Consider the following 24,348-nt stretch of genomic DNA (forward strand, 5'->3'; position numbering starts at 1 on the left):
CTCAAGCTCATCCATTTTATTCCTTATACTCCGTGCATTCATACACAATACCTTGATACCATATCTCCTTTCTCCCTCCACCTTTGTTCTCGATGCACTTGCCCCTACTCTCCTACTCTTTTTAGTTCCCTTTTTCCTTATTGTTTCACCGTCTAACGGAAACACCCCTATATTCACTCTCCTATCAGTCCTGTTCCCTTCCCCCTGCCAAATTAGTTTAAATCAAATCTGACAGCATTTTTAAACCTAACTGCCAGTATATTGGCCCCATTGCATTCAGGTGTAAACCATCCCTCCTGTCGAGGTCTTGTCTTCCCCAGAAGAGATCCCAATGGTCAATGAACCCGAATCCCTGCACTCTGCACCACACATTTGACCTCCTGATTTTATTATTTTTGCCCCCACCCATGTACAGCACAGGTAGCAGCCCCGAAATTACAATCCTGGAGGTTCTGCTTCTTAACCTCCTTCCGAGCTCACGGTAGTCCCTCTTCAGGTTCTCCTCCTTCATCTTATCCACGTCATTTGTACCCACGTGTATCAGGACTTCTGGCCGTTCACCTTCCCCCCCCCCAGGATACTCTGAACCCTATCCGAGACGTCTCGCACCCTGGCTCCTGGGAGGCAACACACCATATGGGAACACTTGTCAGGTTCGCAGAATCTTTTGTCTGTTCCCCTGACAATGGAGTCCCCAATGACCACCTTGTTCCCCTTCCTTCCTTTCCGCACCACCGGTTCCCTTGGTGCAACCTCTGGCAGGTTATCTTCCCCAACTACATCCAACACACTATATTTGTTGCTAAGAGCAGTAGCCACCGGGGTGCTCACCACAGAGCTAGCAACTTTCCCCCCTCCCCTGACAGTAGTCCACTTACCTGACCCCCCCAATCCAGGGGTAAGCACTTCCCTGAGCGTTGTATCTATAAATTCTTCACTCTCCCTGATAAGCCTCAGATCATCAAGCTGCAACTCCATTTCTTTAATTTTATTTTTTAATGCTTGTGTCTCATTACATCCCCTGCAGGTATGTCCTGTGGGAAGATTTAAGGTCCTTTCGCTTACCTCCTCACTCTCTCTTGCGAGCCTAAGGTCATCAAGCTGGAGCTCCAGTTCATCAACTCGGCCCCTAAGGAACCCCACCTCTTTGCACCTGGCACAGATATGGTCATTTGGGAGGGTGGAGGTCACCCATGCCTCCCACATCTGGCAACTTGAGCATGGCTCAGCTTTTTAATGTACAGTGCACTCACCTAGGAAGTGCTAATAAAAACAGCCAACCTTTCGCTCCGCCTGCTTTCGCCGAAGCCTGATGAGCCAAAGCCTGGAAGTCCCACTCCTTCGCTGGGCCACTCGCTCGCTGGGCCACTCGCTGTCCCTCTTATTTATTGGCCTTTTACCAATTAACCCCTACACGCTCTCCTGTAGGCCCGTCCGACCAATGGCCGCCTCCGACGACGACTCCTCTCCGCAGGCCCCGGTAAGAGACTTTTTAAAAAGTTTTCTTACCTGCCCCCGACTCGTTTCTTCTCTGTCCTTCTCCTCTCTCCTCTCCTCTCCTCTCCCGACTGGAGGGAGTGGACCCTACAGAATGTGGAGATGGGAGGTGAGGGGAATATATGTCTAGTGGTGGGATCACGTAGTAGGTGGTTGAAATGGGAAGGAGGATGTGTTGAATGTGGAGGCTGGTGAGGACAAGGGGAATCCTGTCCTTGTTTCACATGGGGACAGAGGGGGCTATGTGGGGGTGGAATGGGCCAGGACAGATATGTGGATAATGTGGGTGAGGGCCGAATTGATGGTGGTAGAGGGAAACCCACGTTGTTTGTAGAAGGAGGACATATCTGATGATCTAGAATGGAACTCCTTATCCTGGGAGCAGTCCTGGAATACAATAAGATGAGAGTTCTCAATTCTCCTCTTCTACCTAATTAACACCTTTTGTTGGCCTGGACTCCTCCCCAGCCAGTCTTCTCTTTATTCTGATGCTTTCCTGTTCTTTGCTTTTTCCTTGAAGAAGGGTTCAGGCCCAAAACGTCGGTAACATATCTATACCTCCTTTGGACGTGGCAAGTCTGGCTGAGTTCCACCAGCATTTCTGTGTGCTTTTACAATTATATTGTGTTCATTAATTATGTAAAAGCATTAGAGAGGGTACCAAAGAGATTTATTAAAATTATTCCAGGAGTGAGAGAAGGAAGTGATGTGGATGGAGAATGGAGTTGTTTGGGTTGTGTCGGACTCTGGCTTTACCTTACTCTTAATTTAGTCTATGTGTGGTCTGAGTCCAGTGTGTTCTTTGAATGAAGTGATAGGAGAAGGTATTCGGTTCAACAGTCAATTTATTACACAGCACAAGAATAAAGCTTAACAGAGCTCTGGTTCAGTCATTAGTTCATAGGTCACCTGCACAGTGAGCTACTCCCCAAGACTGACCCCTATTGTCCAGTTGGCTCAGTTTATATAGATCAACCTTATCATACAGAACAAAAGTTGGCTTCCTTTGCTAGATCTTTTTGCATAAGGGTTATCACAAGTCATGGGCCAAAATGGCCTGTTACCGTGTTAGATCTCTAAATTTAGTAGCCTCCATCCCGATGGAGGTAACAAAATGCAAAGCCCCAGTCTTCTCTCTTTCACTTTTGTGACTGGCCCAACTTAGGTTTTCTTATTGATAATTGATCTTGCAATGAGGATCTGAATTCTATTTCCCCCTTCTCTCTCTGCTCAAACATACTCTTCACATTTCACACCAAATCACGTTGTTAGAATTGTAACACATTAAGATAACTTCATTTGAATGAGAGTAATTTTTCAAGCTCGGTTCATTGAGTCTGCTACTGATTGAAGAGCAGATGGAAGATTCCACCTGATGTGATGCTTATTGTTTCAGTATCAAACAATGAACAGATTGTATAAGTTCCTTTCCTCTATTCCCACTCCTTTAATGGAGGGGTTAGCCACACATCTGATAATATTAAAGGGTCATGTTTTCCAAGGTTGTCAACCCTGAGATATGAGACACCCTGCAGAGTGGTCTTTAGCCATGTTTTCATGCCTGGACTCTGCCTCCATAGAGGTCAAGATCATAATGAATCTCAAGTTCCTTGCCACAGGATCCTTCCAAGCAGATCTCCCAATTTGTTGTTCTCTAGTCCATCAAAAACATCACCCAGGCTTTGTATTCATAGAGAAATTATTTCATCTACATTGATTTCAGTGAGGAATAGACCACATCTTGTGCAAGAGTGATCCAGCTCGTCCCACTCTAATGCTATTTCCCTAGAGCACTTAATGTGATTAAGTGGCAATCACAGCATGGAGCAAAGTTGGCCAAGCAAAATGGTCTGCTCCCAAATACAGGGAGAGGAAATGCATAAAACGATTTAGGAGGAATGCTCAAACTGGAGGAGGTGGTGAGTAGCACAGGAGACACAGGCCAGACCAGAACAAAGAATGGCCTGCAAGAAACAAAGGGAATGGAAAACCAGTCTCGGAGGAAGATTAAGGCATGAGGAGGTGTTAAAGAGAACAGCAGAAATTGGCCAGACAGGAACAGAATGGTGATTAGAAATATCTGGGGATGAATTAATTTCTGATCAAAACAACAGGATAGTCTGGCCTGGAGGATTAAGATGGGAGCGCTACACCCCAGATATCTGCAAAGGAAGAGTATGTTTGAGTAGAGAGAGAAGGGGGAAATAGAATTCAGATCCTCATTGCAAGATCAATTATCAATAAGAAAACCTAAGTTGGGCCAGTCACAAAAGTGAAAGAGAGAAGACTGGGGCTTTGCATTTTGTTACCTCCATCGGGATGGAGGCTACTAAATTTAGAGATCTAACACGGTAACAGGCCATTTTGGCCCATGAGTCTGTGCCGTCCAATTTACTCCCAATTAACCAACTCCTCCGATAAGATTCAAATGGTGGGAGGAAACTGGACCCCCTGGGGAGAACCTGCACAGACACAGGGAGAACGTACAAACTCCTTATAGACAATGCAAGAATCGAACCCTGATCCCAATCGCTGTTGCTGTAAAGGCGTTGTGCAAACCGCTATAGGCCAACTGTGCCCCCTCGCCCCCCCCTCCCCCATTGTGGAATCTCAGGGATTCCACAATGTTTCTTGTGGTTTTACATTTTAAAAATTAAATATATGCACAGCACTGTGTGAATGTGTTTAGGAAAAAGGAACTTACTAATTCACTTAATTCTGTTAATCCATTGATTGGATATTGAGCATAATTGGAGAGAGGGTTTAATTTTTATTTTTTATATTACTAATATTTTTATACTTCCTTATTATTTGAAATATTCAGATAGAGATTTTCTTTGCATTTAAAAAGAAGTGAACAGAATGGGAAGAGTTAACTGCATCCAGGCATTCTACTCCTTGCATATTTCAGGCGTGATTCACTTTGAAAGCTTGATTCAGGTAATGTACACAGCTGACGGTGCCCAAATCCTGTTTATTTTCAATGGCTGCTTCGGCTTCTTCAACCCTTGAAGAGCAGCTCACCTGCTCAATCTGTTTAGATTTGTTCCGATCTCCGGTAACGACATCTTGCGGACACAACTTTTGTAAAGACTGTCTGAAGCATTTCTGGGAAATGATCCATTTCCACAGCTGCCCACAGTGTAGGGAAACGTTTGACCCAAATCTACCACTGCAGAAGAATGTGGCTTTGAATGGCTTAGTAGAAAAATGGAAAAGGGACGTCGCAGAATCACAAGAGCTTGAATGTGAAACTGAACAAGAAGGAGAGGTGGAAGAAAGCAATCAGGCTGGATGTGAGGAGAAGGACGTTGAGCTGGAACCGAGCGAGGGGTGTGAACAAGAGCCAACTTGCAAGTTGCAGGAGGAAACAGAACAGAAAGCGAACAATGAGTCCGTCGAAGATGAACAAAGTGGCAATTTTGTCACAGATCCTGATGAAGTCGCCTGTGACTCCTGCATTGACAAGAAATTAAAAGCTGCAAAGTCTTGCTTGACCTGCATGGTTTCCTACTGCGACGCTCACCTGAGGCCTCACCTCGAAAACATCGCCTTCAAGAGCCACAAACTGATCGGCCCAATGAAAGACATTGAACGGGGAAAGTGTTACCTGCATGACCAGTATCTGGAGTTCTTCTGTAAAAATGATCAGAGCTGTATCTGTCAAGAATGCGTGGTGGAGAAACATAAGTATCATGAGGTCATCTCTGTGGCAAGGGCAAAGTCTGAAAAAGAGGTCAGTGTGAGAAACCCACGATGGGTAATGAGCTGGGGTCAATAACAGGGAAAAGCAAACCCTTCAGTTTCAGGCATCTGAAAACTGACAACCCAATAAATAAGATTTACGTAGCTCCTCCCAAGAATCTAACCAATTATCAGTAAAAGTACAATGCTGTAGAAACATCGACCTCCGCTTTCTGCTAGCCTATCCTCCATTCGCCCTCCCTTCCTTTTCTCTTTCTTTTCTTTCCTTCAACTCTCCACCCCCCTCCCTCTCCATTCACAGAGCCATCCCTCCTTCCCCTGCCCTGCTCTCCCTCCCTTATTCATCTATTACCTCCTCCCTTTGGCACTTCGTTTCTCCCCACCATTTTGTTTGGGTGTCTGCCTACATTTTTTCATACCTTGATGATAGGTTCAAGCCCAAAATGTTTGTTATGTGTCCTTGTCTTTATAAAGGACACTGTTTGACCAGGTGAGTTTCTCCAGCATTGTGATTTTAATTCAACCAGTGTCTACAGACTTTCATGTTTTACAATTCTCAGTAAACTTCTTTACACACACTTTGAGTGGAAATTAATATTTGCTTTTATTACAAACTCAACAGTTGCAGTTTTGGATTTAAAAAAAAGTAAAATAAATGCTTGACTTAAAATCTGAATCTAAATTGAATCAAAATCAAAAGAACTTTAAAATATTCACAAGGTTAACAATGGGCTTCTCTGATGGTAATTCAGAAGTTGGGAATGACTGCAGCAGTTATGGTTCTTTTTTGTTGTTAATACTTCCTCCTTTATGGTATTTGTTTGGGCATGATTGGGACTGAAGTAAGGCAGATTTGTGTTGAATACTTTTGATTTGAGTGAGGCAAAAGGCATCAATGAATTTCATGAGGAGGCTTATGCCCAAAGTATTCACTTCTCCATTTTCTCTTTGGCTTGGCTTCGCGGATGAAGATTTATGGAGGGGGTAAAAAGTCCACGTCAGCTGCAGGCTCGTTTGTGGCTGACAAGTCCGATGCGGGACAGGCAGACACGATTGCAGCGGTTGCAAGGGAAAATTGGTTGGTTGGGGTTGGGTGTTGGGTTTTTCCTCCTTTGCCTTTTGTCAGTGAGGTGGGCTCTGCGGTCTTCTTCAAAGGAGGTTGCTGCCCGCCAAACTGTGAGGCGCCAAGATGCACGGTTTGAGGCGTTATCAGCCCACTGGCGGTGGTCAATGTGGCAGGCACCAAGAGATTTCTTTAGGCAGTCCTTGTACCTTTTCTTTGGTGCACCTCTGTCACGGTGGCCAGTGGAGAGCTCGCCATATAACACGATCTTGGGAAGGCGATGGTCCTCCATTCTGGAGACGTGACCCATCCAGCGCAGCTGGATCTTCAGCAGCGTGGACTCGATGCTGTCGACCTCTGCCATCTCGAGTACTTCGACGTTAGGGGTGTAAGCGCTCCAATGGATGTTGAGGATGGAGCGGAGACAACGCTGGTGGAAGCGTTCTAGGAGCCGTAGGTGATGCCGGTAGAGGACCCATGATTCGGAGCCGAACAGGAGTGTGGGTATGACAACAGCTCTGTATACGCTTATCTTTGTGAGGTTTTTCAGTTGGTTGTTTTTCCAGACTCTTTTGTGTAGTCTTCCAAAGGCGCTATTTGCTTTGGCGAGTCTGTTGTCTATCTCATTGTCGATCCTTGCATCTGATGAAATGGTGCAGCCGAGATAGGTAAACTGGTTGACCGTTTTGAGTTTTGTGTGCCCGATGGAGATGTGGGGGGGCTGGTAGTCATGGTGGGGAGCTGGCTGATGGAGGACCTCAGTTTTTTTCAGGCTGACTTCCAGGCCAAACATTTTGGCAGTTTCCGCAAAGCAGGACGTCAAGCGCTGAAGAGCTGGCTCTGAATGGGCAACTAAAGCGGCATCATCTGCAAAGAGTAGTTCACGGACAAGTGCAGAGAACAAAACAAAGGACTCTACATCACCTTTGTTGACCTCACCAAAGCCTTCGACACTGTGAGCAGGAAAGGGCTTTGGCAAATACTAGAGCGCATCGGATGTCCCCCAAAGTTCCTCAACATGATTATCCAACTGCACGAAAACCAACAAGGTCGGGTCAGATACAGCAATGAGCTCTCTGAACCCTTCTCCATTAACAATGGCGTGAAGCAAGGCTGTGTTCTCGCACCAACCCTCTTTTCAATCTTCTTCAGCATGATGCTGAACCAAGCCATGAAAGACCCCAACAATGAAGACGCTATTTACATCCGGTACCGCACGGATGGCAGTCTCTTCAATCTGAGGCACCTGCAAGCTCACACCAAGACACAAGAGAAACTTGTCCGTGAACTACTCTTTGCACTTCTCCATTTATATCACTGCTAAACCAGGCAGAGGTTAAAAAAAAAAGACCCAAAGGCTGTTTCAGCCAATTTCAGAGACAATTTCTCTGGCTCACAAATCCCCTGAACACAGTCCATTATTTTCTTACTGCTCTTTACAGAACTTTGTGCAAACAATGATATTTTACTAAAGGCATTGCAATAATGATCGCTCCATCTCTGTCATAAAAACACTTTCGGATATCCTGCAGAAGGAAAGCTCACTGAAATAAAAGAGTATTACTTCTTTTTCTGGGAGCTCAGGGATGACTGACTTAATGCAATGGGAAGATTTATTTTGTCTTGCTCTAATGAAGGCTGTGGACTTAAAATATTAACTGTTTCTTCTTGTACCTCACTCAAGTCCATACAAGAGTTTCTGATTTCAACATCCCCTTGAGCATGAATAAAGGCAAAGATGGTATAAATTGAGGATGATTCTTCTTTGCTTTGAAGGTTGGGTGAGATCAAAGGATGTACCAACCTGAATTGTTGTCCACAGACCCAGGAGTTTAATAGCTCATGATTGGATAATTTATTTTCCCAATTGGCAAGTGTCACAGCCTATCAAACAGCAGTGTTACCTACACTCCAATATGCTTTTCAGATCTGGACCAAAGCCATGAAAGACACCACCACCACTGCATTCATAAAACCCTCCAAATTCACTTGAAGGATAAGGGAATTAACATTAGTGCCCTGTCTCAGCTATTGAGGCCTTAATCACGCTCAGTTAGTTCTGTTGGGAAGGCCACGTCGCTTTGTACACCTAACTTTAGATTCTGGAAACGGTCAATCAATTTTGCTCCATCTTAGGTTAATAGTCAGACAGGGAAATAGATAAAAAGGTGCAAAGTCTCCTGGAAAAAAAAAGCAGTATTCCCCTTGACAACTGGAAATGAAGGGGAACCAAGCAGCCTGAAGGGGGGCTGGATCATTTAGTGTCCTCAAATATTCCAGATCTAAACCAAAGCAAAGCAACAGCAGGCCTCACATCCTCACAAACTGCATTGCTACCTGTCACCTCAACACCCACTTCCTATCCCATCCATGAACCAGCTACGGTTCCTACATGGTCATTATCATTTACCTCAAAACTAGTGCAGAAGCAGGTTATCCTCAACCCTGAGACATTGCCTAGGAAGAATACAAGAAAGTGTTTAATTGATCTCTGACGTTGGATATAGTAGGAAGGGCAGTTAATGCTTTGCTGATAATGAATCACTGAAAAAAAGGCCCTTCTACTCATCACTTCCATCTTAGAAGCAGTGGGTTTTAAACCTGAATTCTTAACTTTCTGAACTGCTGTTTCTCAGTTCTACATTTTACTGACAGAATTGTAAAGTGCTTGAGAAAGATCACTGCATTGGAATTCTTCTTGACGTTTTGAGAAACCTATAGTCTTCAGAAAACCCAAAGGGAATTTGAGCTATATCTTCATAGTCTCAAGTCACATAAAACAGACATTGGTATTGACAAGAACAAAGATAAATCATAAGGAGATTTGAAACACATCGTTAATCCTACTGGGACAGAGCCCAGCTTCGACAGATCATAGAAATCTCTGTGAACTGAAGAATTTGGTCTCCAACTGCACCAAGTTTGAAATTGAAATGTAAGAGAAAGCTAGAGATGGTGGAAATCTGAAATTAAAATTGAAAATGCAGGTCAGGCAGAAGGAAAAAAAAACCAAATGGACTGGATGTTTTGATACTTATTTTTCATTCAGATTTTTTGTGTCCAGTCCACAGATTCAAACCAGTCCTATAGGCACTCCTCTGCCTCTCTTGACAATACTTCCATCATCTTCACCATTGGTTCTGCAGTCCTCAGACTCTGGTTGTACGCCAGAGTAGAAGCACAACCAGGTGATCAGACTTGCTGAAGTGCGGCAATGGGATGGATCGGTGGGCATCCTTCACGGTGGTATAGCAGTAATCAAATGTCTGGGCTCCTTTAGTCTCGTGGTTAACGTGTTGGTAATGGTTTGTTAGAGTCTTTTTCAGGCTTTACAATGACATCTGAATTCCAATACTCAATACTTTAATTTATGCAGGCCAATGTGCCAAATGTTTTCTTTACAACCCTATCTATCTGTGACACCAGTTTGTCTGTAATCCCAGATCCCTCTGCTCCACTGCACTTTTCAGTGTATTTACCCTGTATGCTCTACCTTTTACTGTGTATGTCCTACCCTAGTTTGACCTTCCAAAATGCAACAGCTCACACTCGTTTGTATTGAATTCCATTTGCCATTTTGCAACCCATTTTTCCTGCTGGGCCAGATCCCTCTGCAAACTTTGAAAGCCTTCCTCGCCGTCCACTACAATCTTTGTCTCATCTGCAAACTTACTGGTCCAACTTATCACTGAGATCATTGATAACAGATGACAAACAACAATGAACCTAGCATTGATCCTTGAGGCACACCACTGTCACCAGCCTCCAGTCAGAGAGGTGATCATCCACTACCACTCTCTGGCTTCTCCCAAAAGGCCAATGTCCAATCCGGTTTACTCTCTAGAGTGACTGAACCTACCTTACTAACCTCCCACATAGGACCCTTGTCAAAGGCCTTACTGTAGTCAACATCCTCAGCCCTTTCTGGTAACCTCCTTGAAAAACTCTATCAAATTTGTTAAACACACCTGACTACACCCAAAGACATGTTGACTATCCGCAATCAGTACCTGGCTAACCAAAAACTTGTATATCACATCTCTTAGAACACATTTCAATAACTGACCAGGCTCACAGGCTTATAATATGCTAAGTTATTTTTTGTTTAAACAACAGAACAACATGAGGAACCTTCCAATATTCTGGCAGCTCACCTGTAGCTAAGGACATTTAAAATATTTCTGCCAGGGCCCCTGCAATTTCTGCACTAGAATCCCTTAAGGTCTGAGTGAATACCTTGCCAGGCCTTGGGTATTTATCCACCCTTCTTTGCTTTAAGACAACAAGCACCTCCTCCTCTTTAATCTGTCTAGTTCCATGACCTCACTGCTCGTTTGGCTCACTTCCTTAGAATCTGTGACAGTTTCTTGAGTAAGTACAGATTTAAAAAATCATTTAAGGTCTCACTCATCTCTTATGGCTCCATACATAGTTGACCGTTCTGATCTTCAGGATGACGCATTTTGTCCTGTCAAACTTCAGCCTTATCCCACTTCATCCCTTGCTCCATGGGTAGCATCACTCTCCAAAGATGCAAATAATTTATACCGCTGCACAATAACAAGCTGCCTTCTATTTTATACCCTGACACACCAGATCTACACAGCAGAGTACGGTGATGTCCAAAAGATAAAAAGAACATTTCAATTGTGAATCTGCATCTCGTGTTCCCTTACTGCAGTCTCCTCTAGAGAAACTGCATCCAGGGTGGGAGATCACTTTGTAGAGCACCTCGAATCTGTCTGCCACAATGGCAAGGATCTCCTGGTGGAAACCCATTTCAATTTCCTTGTGGACATGCTTGTCTATGGTCTCATGCACTACCAGACTGAGACCGCCCGCAAATTGGAGGAACAGCACCTCTTATTTCATCTGGACACCCTCCAACCAAATGGGATTAATATCGACTTCTCTGTTTATCATTAAGCAAAATCTATCCCTATTTATCCTTTCATCTACCTATTTCCCCTCTTCTCCAGATTGCATTCACAGAGCCACCCCTTCCCCTGATCAATTCTCACCTTTCCCCTCCTGTCCTATCCATGTTCAATTATCACCTTTTATCTGTTGGTCTGTGCACCTCCCCAGTTCTTTCTTTACTGCTCCCCAGCCTTTTAATTTTGGTGCCTGCCTGCTTTTTACTCGTACCTTGAAGAAGGGCTCAGGCCTAAAACATTGGTTTTGCATTTCTGTGTTTTCACTACATAATAATGCAATTCAATCACAAATTGATCAAAAATGTAATGCTTTAAGTTCCTTTGAAGATGTCCTTTGTCTTAAGTGTTCTATTGCCTCTTGTTCTCAGAGCATTCTCATTTTTCACACTGTTATTCCAGAATGAACTCCAGGAAACAAAATTGAAAATTGACAAGAAAATTAACGTTGCGAAGAATGCTATTGATAAACTCCAGAATAACTCCTCCTCCATCTTAGTAAGTAAAAAATCTTCAGTCTCTCTCATTTGTAATTAACTTTATCTATCTCAAATGAAGCCAAGTTTATCTAATAGGAGATTGAAATTTACAGAGAGGTGTTCATTTTATTTGTTTAGTTGTTTGTCCGAATAATCAAAAATGCACAGTGAGAGAGAACAGCTACAATACAGAACCCTTGGGACCAGACACTTTTCGGATAGTAGAATAATAGTAATGGCGGTATGTTAAGTAATTGCGCTGATTTCAGATTTCCACAAAACAAAGATACACTCCAACTAGAAGGGTCTCTGGACAGGGTTTGGGGGGGTGATGTTGCATCAATGGCACCTGGCAGGGGTGTTTAGGTGGTGCTGGGTGAAGGGGTTGCGGAGGTGCTGCACCGGGTTGGGGTTGCAGTGGCACTGGACAAGCGCGGGGACTGACAGCGGGCAGCCTGGAGACCAGCGGGGGGATATTCTGGGGTACTTGCCATTCATGCAAGTTTATCCCTGTCCTTTGATTAATTACACATATAGGAAAAATGAGTACTGAATAGAGTCAAAGCCAAGCCTGATTTCAACCATGTTCAACATTCATCTATATACATCCAGCAGAGAACTTCAAACAGCATGTGGGAAGATTAACTCAGTTTGGTTTCTCCATCATCTAAGGTTCCATGTCTTCCTTTCTGATCTAGGAAGATTGCAGCCATTTACAGCATTATACTCTATGAAGTAAAAGAATCCGTCTTCTCTCAATCATATCCTGATGTACTGGTGATCGCTGCTTCTGACATTACAATAAAGATTCTGCCGTTTCATTCTATGATATTAATGAATTGCAATGCCTCCCACTATACAATAAGCTCGAGACAGCACTCTGGAGACTCTTAGGAGACTGAAATCTGAAACAAAAATCAACATCCTTCTGAAGGATTCAGCAGGTTGAACAGTATCAGTGGGAGGAAGAGAATAGTCAATGTTTCTGATCTGAACCCTTAATCAAGATCTGAGTCATTATGAAGGTTTCCACCCCGAAACATTGCCAATTCCTTTTTCTCCCACTGATGCTGGATGACTCCCTGAGTTCTTCCAGCAGATTGTTTTACGCTACTCGATTTGCAGTCAATATCAATAGAATAGCTGCCTGCTAATGGTGAGAGTAAACCACGTCCATGAGTATCTGTGCTGAGGGCAAATATAGTCAGGTTATGGACCACCTGCTGAGGGTTCCCAGCACCATTAGATGTTGTTTTGGATTAATAGTGAATGGGTAATTTCTCTTCATGATATAGAACAGTTGGCAGCTTTCATTTTAACTTATAATTGTTAATTTATAATGGGCATCCAGCTTTCAAAGATGTTCTGGTGCAGAATGGACATCTCCTCTGAGACAAGTTAACATGACTTGATGTTAACACTTTGATCTTTTTTATTTGTTTAAGTGGATTATTTATTCTAGAATTCAGTATCAGAGGTGAAACCCAACATTGTAAAGCAGTTCAGTGACCTCATGGAAGCTGTTCAAAATGCACAGAAAGAGGTGCTTACGTTTTTGGAGAACGAACAGCATGCTTCTCTGAAACAGGCTGATGGAATTCGCATTCACCTGGAACAGAAGTGTGCAGAGCTGCAAAAGACAAAGCAGCAGGTGGAGGCTCTGGGAAAGCAGCGGAACACTGTGCAGTTTTTACAGGTGAGGGAGGGTCAGGATGGTAGCCAGCATGGACTCACAATGGGAACCAGGTCTGAGCACTCATTACCTGGTAATACTTACAGCTAACTCTTCGTGCTCTGAGACATTCAGCAACATTTCAGTAGATGGTCAACAGTTGTTTCATCATCACTTAGCAAGTTTGAGTCAATTATTAACAAAGACAAAAGATATCTGTAAATTAATGTGAATGCCTCAGCATTTAAAAATAAAATATATTTGCTTATAAATTTGTCGATCTTAAACACTGATGATATTTCGATCCGAGGGGCTTGTTATTGTGCTGTTATTTTCTTTTGTTCTTCATGATATAAAATCTTAAATGATAGTAAAAGATCAAAGCTATTACTGTATTTGACAGCATATAAGAACCCCCTTTTTCCCCCAAAAAACAGCCTCAAAAGTTACCCTGGGTCCTATATGTGAAGGTGACACTTTGGTGCCGTCATTTTGCAAGATGCTGACAGGAGGAAAGCGCTCAAACTACTCACCTGTGCTTTCCAGAATTGCCACTGCTCATTTCCCCCAGTAAGAAGGCTCACACTCTCCCTCCTTCCCATCCACCAGCTCGCTCTCTCTCTCTCTTTCTCTCTCTCTCTCTCTCTCTCTCTCTCTCTCTCTCTCTCTTCCCCCCCCCCCATTGTTCACTCTCTCCCACAGTGCTTTGAGGGGAGCACTGTGCCTTGCTGATCATCGAGGCCCAGCACTCTCAAAGCACTAAAGGAGAGAGCAAGCAACAGGAGGGAGTGATTGACGGGAGGGATGGAGCGAGCGACGGGAGGGAGGGAGTGAGTAGTGGGACCCCCGAGCAAATTGAAAGAGGTAAATGCACTAAAACACATTTTTCGAGGTTTCACGCTAAAAATGGTGGTGGGGGGGGTGGTCCTATATGCCATCAAATATGTAAATATCATGCAGGTGTAGTGTTGGAAAAATTGTCAGCACTTGCTACAGTTATGTATCAAAGCTTACAGCTACTTCTGGAGCCTTGCAGGCTTGATATTCTTGTTGCAATGTTCTAGATTTGTGTATAGCAAAAGGCATGACCCTCAGGTTTTGCAGAATCCGCTAATTAAACCACTAAGATGTGCTCCAGAATGATTAGAAGGGCTTCCCTCAACAGAGCTACTTTCAAGGACTCAAAAGAGTTAAACACTCCATAAACTCTTCATGGATAGTCTTGCCATCTTCCTTCTCAAAGACAAGTCCTACTTTCTTTGTTGGGTAATCTGACCATAATGATTCTGTCTTGTGTGCCTGAGTCACCTGGTACACTGGAATACTGGAGATACGATATACCTGATGTCATCACTCACCTACCATGTGTGTTTCAAAGCAGCTGTTAGCTACTAAGATCTTCCACCAAGATAGGAGAATGAGCTCAAAGTTTGTTGAACTAGGTTGCCTTATTTGAAACTGGGTGGTGTCCAGTGGACAATAACATTATTGAATTTACAGGCCCATTATTACATGAATTTTATTTATTTTATATTTGATTTATCTTGCAACTGAAGCTTTGTGTTCGGTCAAAAATATATGCCATTTTTTTATACGATATTTAAAAACTAGAGTGGCGTTTTCTTACAATTCAGCAACAGGTGTGGTCACTTACCTCTGGATACAAAATCCAGGTTTCTGAAAAATATCTCTTCCTAATTGATGCAAACCATGATTTAGGAAGATTAATACATCCAGAATAAAAACCAAGATTCTTCAGTCCAAGGCCATCAAAATCCTTTGATAAAACAGATGACAAGAGTTTATGTACATTTCTTGCATTTTGCATATTTAAGATTTTTCAGTGTATTATGCAAATAATTCATTTAGGAATTCTGTGAATGGAAGAAAAGCATGCCGGATGATCAGATCCCCAGCGTATACATCGGGCTGATAGATAAACTTGCTGGAATTAGTGCGGCTGTCTCAGAGTCAACATGGAATGTCATGGAGTTGCTACAAACCTCCTACAAAGAGAAACTAAAGGCATTTGCAAGAGAAGGTCAGTAATGACTTCCTTGGCTATTGTTTGTATGTAATATTGTGTTTGCCTAATGCTACTCCATCTATCGAATATTCCTCTCCCCTGCCCCCCAATCAAGAAGAGTTGAATATTTATCTAACAAGTGGGTAAGAGAATACTTTTACTGTCAGTGGGCTGGAAATTGCTGGCCCTGGCATCTTACAATGAGATTTTACCTTGCATCTTTGGATGGGAGTGTCTAACTCCTGATTTATTAGCCTCTTATTACAGCTTTGGCTGTGGCAAAACATTGGCAGAGTCTCACACTAATGATGCCTGGGCTCCTCTTGTTGGCCAATGTGGGAGATTACTTGCCAACCCTGAAGACACTCGCTCTTTTCCATCCCAAAGCCGGTTCCGGATTTTCAAGTAAAAATAATAATGCTGGAAATGTTCAACAGGTCAAGTAGCATTTATGGAAAGAGAAAAAGTTAAACATTTCAGACCCTTTGTAAGTACTGGAAAAGAGAGATGAAGAATGGAAGAGAGGGGATTTCTCTGATAGGCTGGGGCCGTGAATTGTCAATGAAACTATCTGATTGGTAGGATATTGAGGGCGGATACAAAGAGCGCGCACGAGCAAAGGAACAGAAAATGTAGAGTGGTCAGAAAAGTCCAGTGGGTCAGGTTGTGTTGCTAAAACCAGAAAAAGAATAGAGCAACTGCAAGAGAACCCAGTTTTGATACAAAAAAATCAAAATTGTATTTGATATTGAGTCAGAAAACTGGAACATGCCCAGGTAGAAGATGACTGTTCCCTGTGCTTACATTGGGGTTTGTTACAACACTGCAGATGACTGCTAACAGACTGGTCAAGGTGGTAGTGGGATGGAGAATTTAAATGACAGGTAACAGGAGGCACAGTGTTTCCCCATGGACTGAAGTGCTCTATATAGTGGTGCCGTAATCTTTATAATGAGCGTATGACCGGAAGAAGCGCCAGTGAGGAGATTTTCACTTTATGTTTTCTTCCTTATGGATTCATATAGAGACTGAACTCCTGGACTATGGTTTGAAACTGGGTTTTTAGTTACAAACTCATTCCAAGAGTAACAAAATGTCAAACAGGCAACAAAAAAAAAAGCAGAAAAAGTGAAGGGAATGTTCTTAATATTTTTTAAGAGGAACGAAATGAGAAACAGATGGATTATAACTGGTATTTGCATCGAACTCTGAGGTGGTGATATCAAACAATAGGTTGCAAGTTTTTCCAAGCAGTTCTCAGTGCTTTACAGAGTCAACAAGTACTCAGTCATATTTTGAAAAATTGCCGCCAATTTTCATGTTAACATTTTTGCACAATTTGTTCAAATAAGTTCACACAAAACTTTAATCTCTTTGATGAAATATTGCTGGTCAATATTTTCTCATACAAACAAATGTCAAATTTTGGGTTTATATCTGGAGTCATGCATTCAAATATTGTGAAGAAAAATGTTTGACTAGATTGCTATTTAGATCAATTTTCATTCCCTCACCCAGCTGGTTTTGGGTCGGAATGTCTTGGTCATGCTTTGAAAGCAATAGTGCTTTTTAATACCGTGACCAAATTTTGGAATTGAATGCTGCACAACTGGGAAATGTTAAATAATCAAGAAAGTTTAATGTAGTTACTCTCTTGTACCTTTAGATAAACTGGGATTCCGAACAACAGTGGCTGTGATTGATGGTTTGAAATACTGCCTTGCTAAAAAACAGCCAAAGACAAGAAATGAATTTCTGAAATGTAAGAAGCTTAAACTTAACTTTAGTTTTGTATTCAATACTTGGATTTTTTTAAAAAAAGTTGCTTAAACACCATGCTGATTGACGGAGAACATCACAGAAGACAAAAAGGTGACAGATACAGAACTTTGTAACAAATATAAAGCAGAACGCTAGAAAAACGCAGCAGGGGAAAACGGTGTCTGTGGAGGCAAGAAATGTATGACAATGTTTTGGCTTCAGACTGGGAGGGAAAAAGAAAAGTGACTGGTATGCAGCAGTTCAGAGGTACAGGGTGAGGGAGGCAATAGAGGCTGGTAGGTGATAGATGGAGCCCAGTGTTGGTCAGGTTTGGGATGGAGGCTGGTAGGTGATAGATGGAGCCCAGTGTTGGTCAGGTTTGGGATGGAGGCTGGTAGGTGATAGATGGAGCCCAGTGTTGGTCAGGTTTGGGATGGAGGCTGGTAAGGTGATAGATGGAGCCCAGTGTTGGTCAGGTTTGGGATGGAGGCTGGTAGGTGATAGATGGAGCCCAGTGTTGGTCAGGTTTGGGATGGAGGCTGGTAGGTGATAGATGGAGCCCAGTGTTGGTCAGGTTTGGGATGGAGGCTGGTAGGTGATAGATGGAGCCCAGTGTTGGTCAGGTTTGGGATGGAGGCTGGTAGGTGATAGATGGAGCCCAGTGTTGGTCAGGTTTGGGATGGAGGCTGGTAGGTGATAGATGGAGCCCAGTGTTGGTCAGGTTTGGGATGGAGGCTGGTAGGTGATAGATGGAGCCCAGTGTTGGTCAGGTTTGGGATGGAGGCTGGTAGGTGATAGATGGAGCCCAGTGTTGGTCAGGTTTGGGATGGAGGCTGGTAAGGTGATAGATGGAGCACAGTGTTGGTCAGGTTTGGGATGGAGGCTGGTAGGTGATAGATGGAGCCCAGTGTTGGTCAGGTTTGGGATGGAGGCTGGTAGGTGATAGATGGAGCCCAGTGTTGGTCAGGTTTGGGATGGAGGCTGGTAGGTGATAGATGGAGCCCAGTGTTGGTCAGGTTTGGGATGGAGGCTGGTAGGTGATAGATGGAGCCCAGTGTTGGTCAGGTTTGGGATGGAGGCTGGTAAGGTGATAGATGGAGCCCAGTGTTGGTCAGGTTTGGGATGGAGGCTGGTAGGTGATAGATGGAGCCCAGTGTTGGTCAGGTTTGGGATGGAGGCTGGTAGGTGATAGATGGAGCCCAGTGTTGGTCAGGTTTGGGATGGAGGCTGGTAGGTGATAGATGGAGCCCAGTGTTGGTCAGGTTTGGGATGGAGGCTGGTAGGTGATAGATGGAGCCCAGTGTTGGTCAGGTTTGGGATGGAGGCTGGTAGGTGATAGATGGAGCCCAGTGTTGGTCAGGTTTGGGATGGAGGCTGGTAAGGTAATGACACCTCCTCATATAATTCTCTGGTCCATGACCCCACTGTAATTGATGGTTTGAAATGCTGCCTCGCTAAAAAACAGCCAAAGTGCAGGTCATCATCTCTGGGTTTGTTGCTTATCTCATCACATCAAGAGATCTTCCCTTCACAGCCTCTAACTTTGTAGACTGCACTGCCCACTTCTCTATCTGCCTAACACTGCCCTGGCAGACTCATTTTTTTTCCTGCTCATGCCCCACTGAACTTATTTCTTCATACATGGACACCGTCCATTCCATCTTGCGCAGTCCCTTTTTACTTCCATACCATAAACGTCTCAATTATCCTCCAATTTCCTAGCCTTAACTGGCTACTGCTTTACCTTGGATCAAGATCATATTAGATTATTCTATTTCTTTCTTAAACATGACCCGACTAGTTTCCCTCGACTTGTACTCTTCCATTTGCAGAACTTGTCCTGACAACTTCTCTTTCAATTGCTCCCTCTTCATGCAAATCAAAGGATTAGCCATGGGTGTTCGCATCAGCTTCGCAACACTTGTCTTTTTGTTAGCTATCTGGAACAGTCTTTGATTCAACCCAGTTCCAGAATTTCCCTCCAAGCCAGTTCCAGCATTTTCCTCCAACTCTTTCTCCACTACATTAACAACTCCATCAGTGCTGGTTCCTATACATGCTGAACCTATCAATTTAATGATCTTTGCCCTCAACTTACACACTTTCCTTAAATTTACCTGCTCAATGTCAGACACTTCTATTCAGGATCTCTTTGTCTCCATCTAAGGAGATAGACTTCCACTGATATCTTCCATAACCTCATCAATTCCCACAAATACCTTGACCCTTATCTCGCCCCCACCCTGCGTCATATAATGACACCATCCATTTTCATCAATTTCTGTATCTGCCACATCTGTTCTCATAATGCAGCTTTCTTCTCTCAATTTTCTGAAATGACCTCCCCCAGAAACATAGTGCCATAGCTGATGAAACACTCACCAGCATTTCCTTCCACAGGGAGAGCAGCAACAGAGATTCTCTAGTCCTCACCTTTCCACCTGCCAGCCTTCACATCAAACATGTCATCCTTTGCCTTTTCCACTAGGTCCAATGTGATCCCCTCTCCCTTCTTCTTTCTGCAGTGTCTGCTCTCTTCATGACTGCCTGGAATGGTTATTACTCCCCACCCAACCCTGCCCCCTCCTATAGCACATTCCCCAACAACCATCAGATGAGTGTTTTCTTCTGGAGATTATGTCCCTTTTCCTTCAGTGGTGTTAGAATGAGCAGAAAGAATGCACAATAGGCTCTCATCCATTTGATGCCAGTGACCCAAGATGAATTGCTCCTCCTGCTTGTGAGGAAAGTATACAGTGGCTGCACAGGACGTATGTGATCATTGTATGTTATATGGCGAGCTCTCCACTGGCCACCGTGACAGAGGTGCACCAAAGAAGAGGTACAAGGACTGCCTAAAGAAATCTCTTGGTGCCTGCCACATTGACCACCGCCAGTGGGCTGATATCGCCTCAAACTGTGCATCTTGGCACCTCACAGTTCGGCGGGCAGCAACCTCCTTTGAAGAAGACCGCAGAGCCCACCTCACTGACAAAAGACAAAGGAAAAACCCAACACCCAACCCCAACCAACCAATTTTCCCCTGCAACCGTGTCTGCCTGTCCCGCATCGGACTTGTCAGCCACAATCGAGCCTGCAGCTGACGTGGACTTTTACCCCCTCCATAAATCTTCGTCCGCAAAGCCAAGCCAAAGAATCAAACAAATGTGTTTGGTTCATCTCTCTGGGCCAGGTGGGTCCTTTGTATAATTTAATCCATCTTGTTTTCAACTGAATATCTCTTTACTCTTTTGAATGAGAGTCAGCTTCCAATCTGACTATTGACCACAGTCTGAGCGTAAACAAATTAATTTTGTGAGGTGTGGATGCATATTTGGAATTTGAACAAAGCAAACAGCAACTGAACTTAAATGTGATCCACCAATTGGGAGAAATGAGGATCTGTGGATACTGCAGAGTGAAGGACCATTCACAGTCAGAGATTATTCCATTCCTCTTAGCATTGTCACATCATCTTTGATTTTCCTGGTCTGTTTCACATTGGTGGATTTAGTTGTTGTCCCACATGAGATTAATTATTTTAAATACTTATGCTGTGCTTTGATAAAAATCAAACAGGCTGTTTATGCTCATGTCATTTTTATATTTCTCTTTTGTACTGCCAACCAAGTCCAGAAGAATCAAACAGTTTGGTTTTTGATGCAGGATATTGGACACTAATTTCTTTGTATACTTAGCGAGTGAGGTCGTTAGCCTTATTTGGCTACAAGATCAATGTTCTTGAACTCGAGTAACATTTCAAATATTTTAACAATGTTAGGACCTGAGTATTGTGACAAAAAGCTAATCTTTTTTTCTGAGAATGCTGCTTTTGGAAATGTTTCTGTGCCATGTAAAGAGGGGTAGAGAAACATGGGAAATGGTGACACAGTTTGAGTGAAGGATTTTTGAAGAGCTCAATGAGAATTTGACTCTGAACTTTATCAATGCTTTATGTTCCATTTGCAAGATATGAATATCTTTGGTTAGGGTTACATTTATTGCTCATCGACATTGTCCTTTCCTTATAGACCATTTCGTAGGTCCATGGCATTGCTTTGGGTTTTTACTCATAGAAGCCATATTGCCTATGGACACCAGGTCAATTTCCCTGAAGAATATGAGTGATCTAACTTTTAAAAAATAATATTCAGGTAATTTATCCATCACCCGAACCAATAATGAGCTTTTATTCCATGCACTAAAGGGAAAATTCCAACAAAACTGTCAGGCACTGATCGCCTACCCTTGACATTAAATGGCAATACCATTCCTAAGTGTCACTCTGCCAATAGTTAGTGGGGGGCAACACACACATAACTGGAACAGCCAGATAAGAACAAGGAGCAAGAGTAGGTTTTCTGGCCCATTGAACCTGTTCTGCCATTCAGTGAGATCATGGGTGATCTGAATAAGCCCAGAGGTTATAAGTGCAAATTAAATGTTGTGTACTCACTACACCTGACCCTGTATTCTTGCACTCCAAAGTTTAACCAGGCATATACCAGGAGCATTATGGAATACTCTCCACTTGATTGAATGAGTGGATCTCCAACAACATTCAGGGCCAACTGCCTGCTAGATTGGTAGCCCATTCACCAACCTAAACATTTGTTCTCTCCACCAAAGAAGACAGATCGTGCGTACCATCTACAAAGTGTTCTGCCATGACTCACCTTGTTTACTTTGGCTGCACATCCCCAACCCCGACTTCCACAACAATGAAGGACGAAGAAACAGGTGCAAGGAGTGTCAACAACCCACCGATCCCTTTCAAGGTTGCACGCCATTCAGTCTTGGAAACATATCATTGGTTGTAAAATTTGGAGTTTCGAACCCAACGTGACTGCATGGTTCATGAAAAGGGCACTACTGGTGGACAATAAAATGTTAGGTTTACCAGCAACACCCACAGTCTTCATAATTAAATACATTTTTAAAAACCTTATGATGATGGGATTTGACCCAAAATCCCTAGATTCAATGCTCAGAAGGCTGAACCAAAATGTCACAACATGAGAAAATGTTTAATACTGATGATATCCAGTGTTTCATCCACTTAAAGAGCAGAAGAAGAAAATACATTACTTTGTGCTGGTTAACTTTAAATTAGAGATGTAACAATCATTTCAGGTGAAAGCCATTTCCCTACCTCCTTGTGAGAATCTGTTTAAATTTCCAGATGCTGCCACACTGGAATTTGACCCCAATACAGCTCACAGGTACCTTCGCTTGGTAAGTGACAACCGTAAAGTCTCCAACACTTCGCCATGGCTCCACCTCTACCCCGAGCACCCTGAGAGGTTTGAACATTGGCGGCAGGTGTTGTGCACAGAGAGCTTTTACATGGTTCGATGCTACTGGGAAGTGGAAATCGATGGAGAAGGGGCTTATGTTGGCATGACTTACAAAAGCATTGACAGAAAAGGGACTGAGAGCAATGGCTGTATCACAGGAAATGATTTCTCCTGGTGCATACAGTGGACAGGCAAGGAATTTTTGGTTTGGCATGGTGATGTGGAAGTGCCAGGGAAGGTCGAAAGGTTTAGCAGAATAGGAGTATACCTGGACTATCAAAATAGGATTCTTTCATTTTATGGCATAGCAGACACCATGATCTTGATACATAAGTTTGAGTCTTTGTTCACGGAACCTCTATATCCTGCATTTTATCTCGCCAAGAAGGATGCATCTGTTTCACTGATTGTACTTGAAGAAAATGCATTGAAATTTGAAACTAAATAACATCAAAGCTGATCCTGTATGCAACCCTGGTTGTGTCCATTCATGAAAGATTCACCTAATCAGTATGAAGAGTGGTGGTGAAGTGTAAAAGGTCATTAATAGAGGTTATCACAGCTAAATTACAGGTGTGAAAATGTACTTTTTAAGTGATATTACACTCAAGCCCATGTTGTTTTAAACTACTTCTATTTCAGTGAGTTTCCTACTCCTGCATCAATTTTCTATGTTTCTATGAATGTAAATTAAGTGAAATGGAAGCAGAAGTGGGCCACTCAACCTCCCCGCCTATTCCATCCAACATATCATCTTACAATTCTGCTCTGACGCCAACTGTATGGCACTGACAGTAACTTGAAACTCAGGAAATCAATTTTTCAATTAATCTTACATTTAGTGCAAATACCTGCAGTAGAGATAGTATAAATCTTATTTACTGGAACATGCTCCCTTCTTTGCTCAGCACTTCCTGTATATTGATATCATTTTGCAACAGTTGGACAGTCTAACATCAGCATCATGTAATTTTCTTTACTTACCAACATTTCTCTCTTGAATGTAGACAAATGAAAGGAAAGAACTCTCTTATCCCCCTTTTACGCAGCGATCCCATTTAATTGACGCATGAACAACCCGTGTTTAAAGCCAGGTCGGGTCGCTCACAGTGACCAAGAAAAGCCGGTCAGTGCAACCTTTTACATAGCAACCCGGCATCCTAGAGCAAAAGGAGACGGGACCTGCAGCATTACAGCATTGGCGTTCTGTGTGATGTGCTGGGCAGGGACCTCATTGCTGCCATTTCAAGTTTGAATCTCGTAAGTCACATACTTTCAACGTCATCAGTGCATCACAGCCTTTAACCATCCTGAACCCGGGAAGGCGGGCAAGCCTTTTAGACAGGAAAAGATGCGAAACGCATCGGCTCTGATACCACCTACCTTGGCAGGTAATACACGGGATGAAAATGACCTCCCCGTGCTGTGTTTGTTGCATTCAGACAGGTGAGTGAAATGGTTAAAAAGCAGTTAATTCCCGTCTTTTAAAGGCTGTGTAAAAGGTGTATTCCTCTACCTCCTCTCCTGTTGGGGTGTGATATTGTGGTCCAAAAATAGTTATTCACATCATTGGTATATTTATCAAATGTAAGAAGCTCCAAAACCAAGCTACCCTGTTAGTACATAATTTGCCACTAATCTAGCAGGATTCAGCACATGGCATTGAGGCCTATCATAGCAGGCAGCCCCGACGTCCAGTGCAAACCATTCACTGCAATAATTTATTGTGGACAGTGTTACATGTCAATGAATTCTTGCTGAAAATTTTATCATCACTCTGATGCAGATAGTGGCATTAAAAGCATTTCATAATAATTTTGCTAAAATGGGCAATTCACAGACGTCTCAATAAGCTGTGCTAATTTTATTCATGTTCTGGCGTGGGAATGCTAACTTAAATGATATTGACGTCAA

General features: G+C 43.1%; 1 protein-coding gene and 1 long non-coding RNA gene across 3 annotated transcripts in view; one reads left to right on the forward strand and one right to left on the reverse strand.

Moving 5' to 3' along the window:
* Positions 1 to 5,215, reverse strand: part of LOC138759327 (uncharacterized) — a 27,858-nt gene extending 22,643 nt beyond the window's left edge. Inside the window, exons 1-2 of the long non-coding RNA XR_011354732.1 lie at positions 5,108 to 5,215; positions 1,510 to 1,584 (exon numbers count right to left, since the gene is read on the reverse strand). This is a non-coding gene — a long non-coding RNA (uncharacterized lncRNA). The remainder of the gene's footprint in view (positions 1 to 1,509; positions 1,585 to 5,107) is intronic.
* Positions 4,447 to 22,901, forward strand: LOC138759324 (tripartite motif-containing protein 16-like protein). Of its 2 annotated transcripts, XM_069929542.1 has the most exons (6): positions 4,447 to 5,233; positions 11,602 to 11,697; positions 13,141 to 13,374; positions 15,220 to 15,391; positions 17,043 to 17,138; positions 22,320 to 22,901. In XM_069929542.1, exons 1-6 carry the CDS (start codon positions 4,481 to 4,483, stop codon positions 22,880 to 22,882), a joined length of 1,914 nt encoding a protein of 637 aa, XP_069785643.1. In that variant the 5' UTR covers positions 4,447 to 4,480; the 3' UTR covers positions 22,883 to 22,901. The 2 variants fall into 2 exon arrangements, with proteins under 2 accessions (XP_069785643.1, XP_069785644.1); XM_069929543.1 differs by lacking the exon at positions 13,141 to 13,374.
* Positions 22,902 to 24,348: the final 1,447 nt, after the last annotated feature.

The sequence above is a fragment of the Narcine bancroftii genome, chromosome 3, assembly GCF_036971445.1.
Source record: "Narcine bancroftii isolate sNarBan1 chromosome 3, sNarBan1.hap1, whole genome shotgun sequence".
In the NCBI taxonomy this organism is placed as follows: Eukaryota; Metazoa; Chordata; class Chondrichthyes; order Torpediniformes; family Narcinidae; genus Narcine; species Narcine bancroftii.

Bases quoted from the DNA above. Each gene is read 5' to 3' on its own strand.
- LOC138759324 (XM_069929542.1), top strand. From the start codon at position 4,481: ATGGCTGCTTCGGCTTCTTCAACCCTTGAAGAGCAGCTCACCTGCTCA. The intron at 5,234-11,601 runs GTCAGTGTGAGA...CTGTTATTCCAG, and splicing joins GGGCAAAGTCTGAAAAAGAG to AATGAACTCCAGGAAACAAA. The intron at 13,375-15,219 runs GTGAGGGAGGGT...TAATTCATTTAG, and splicing joins ACACTGTGCAGTTTTTACAG to GAATTCTGTGAATGGAAGAA.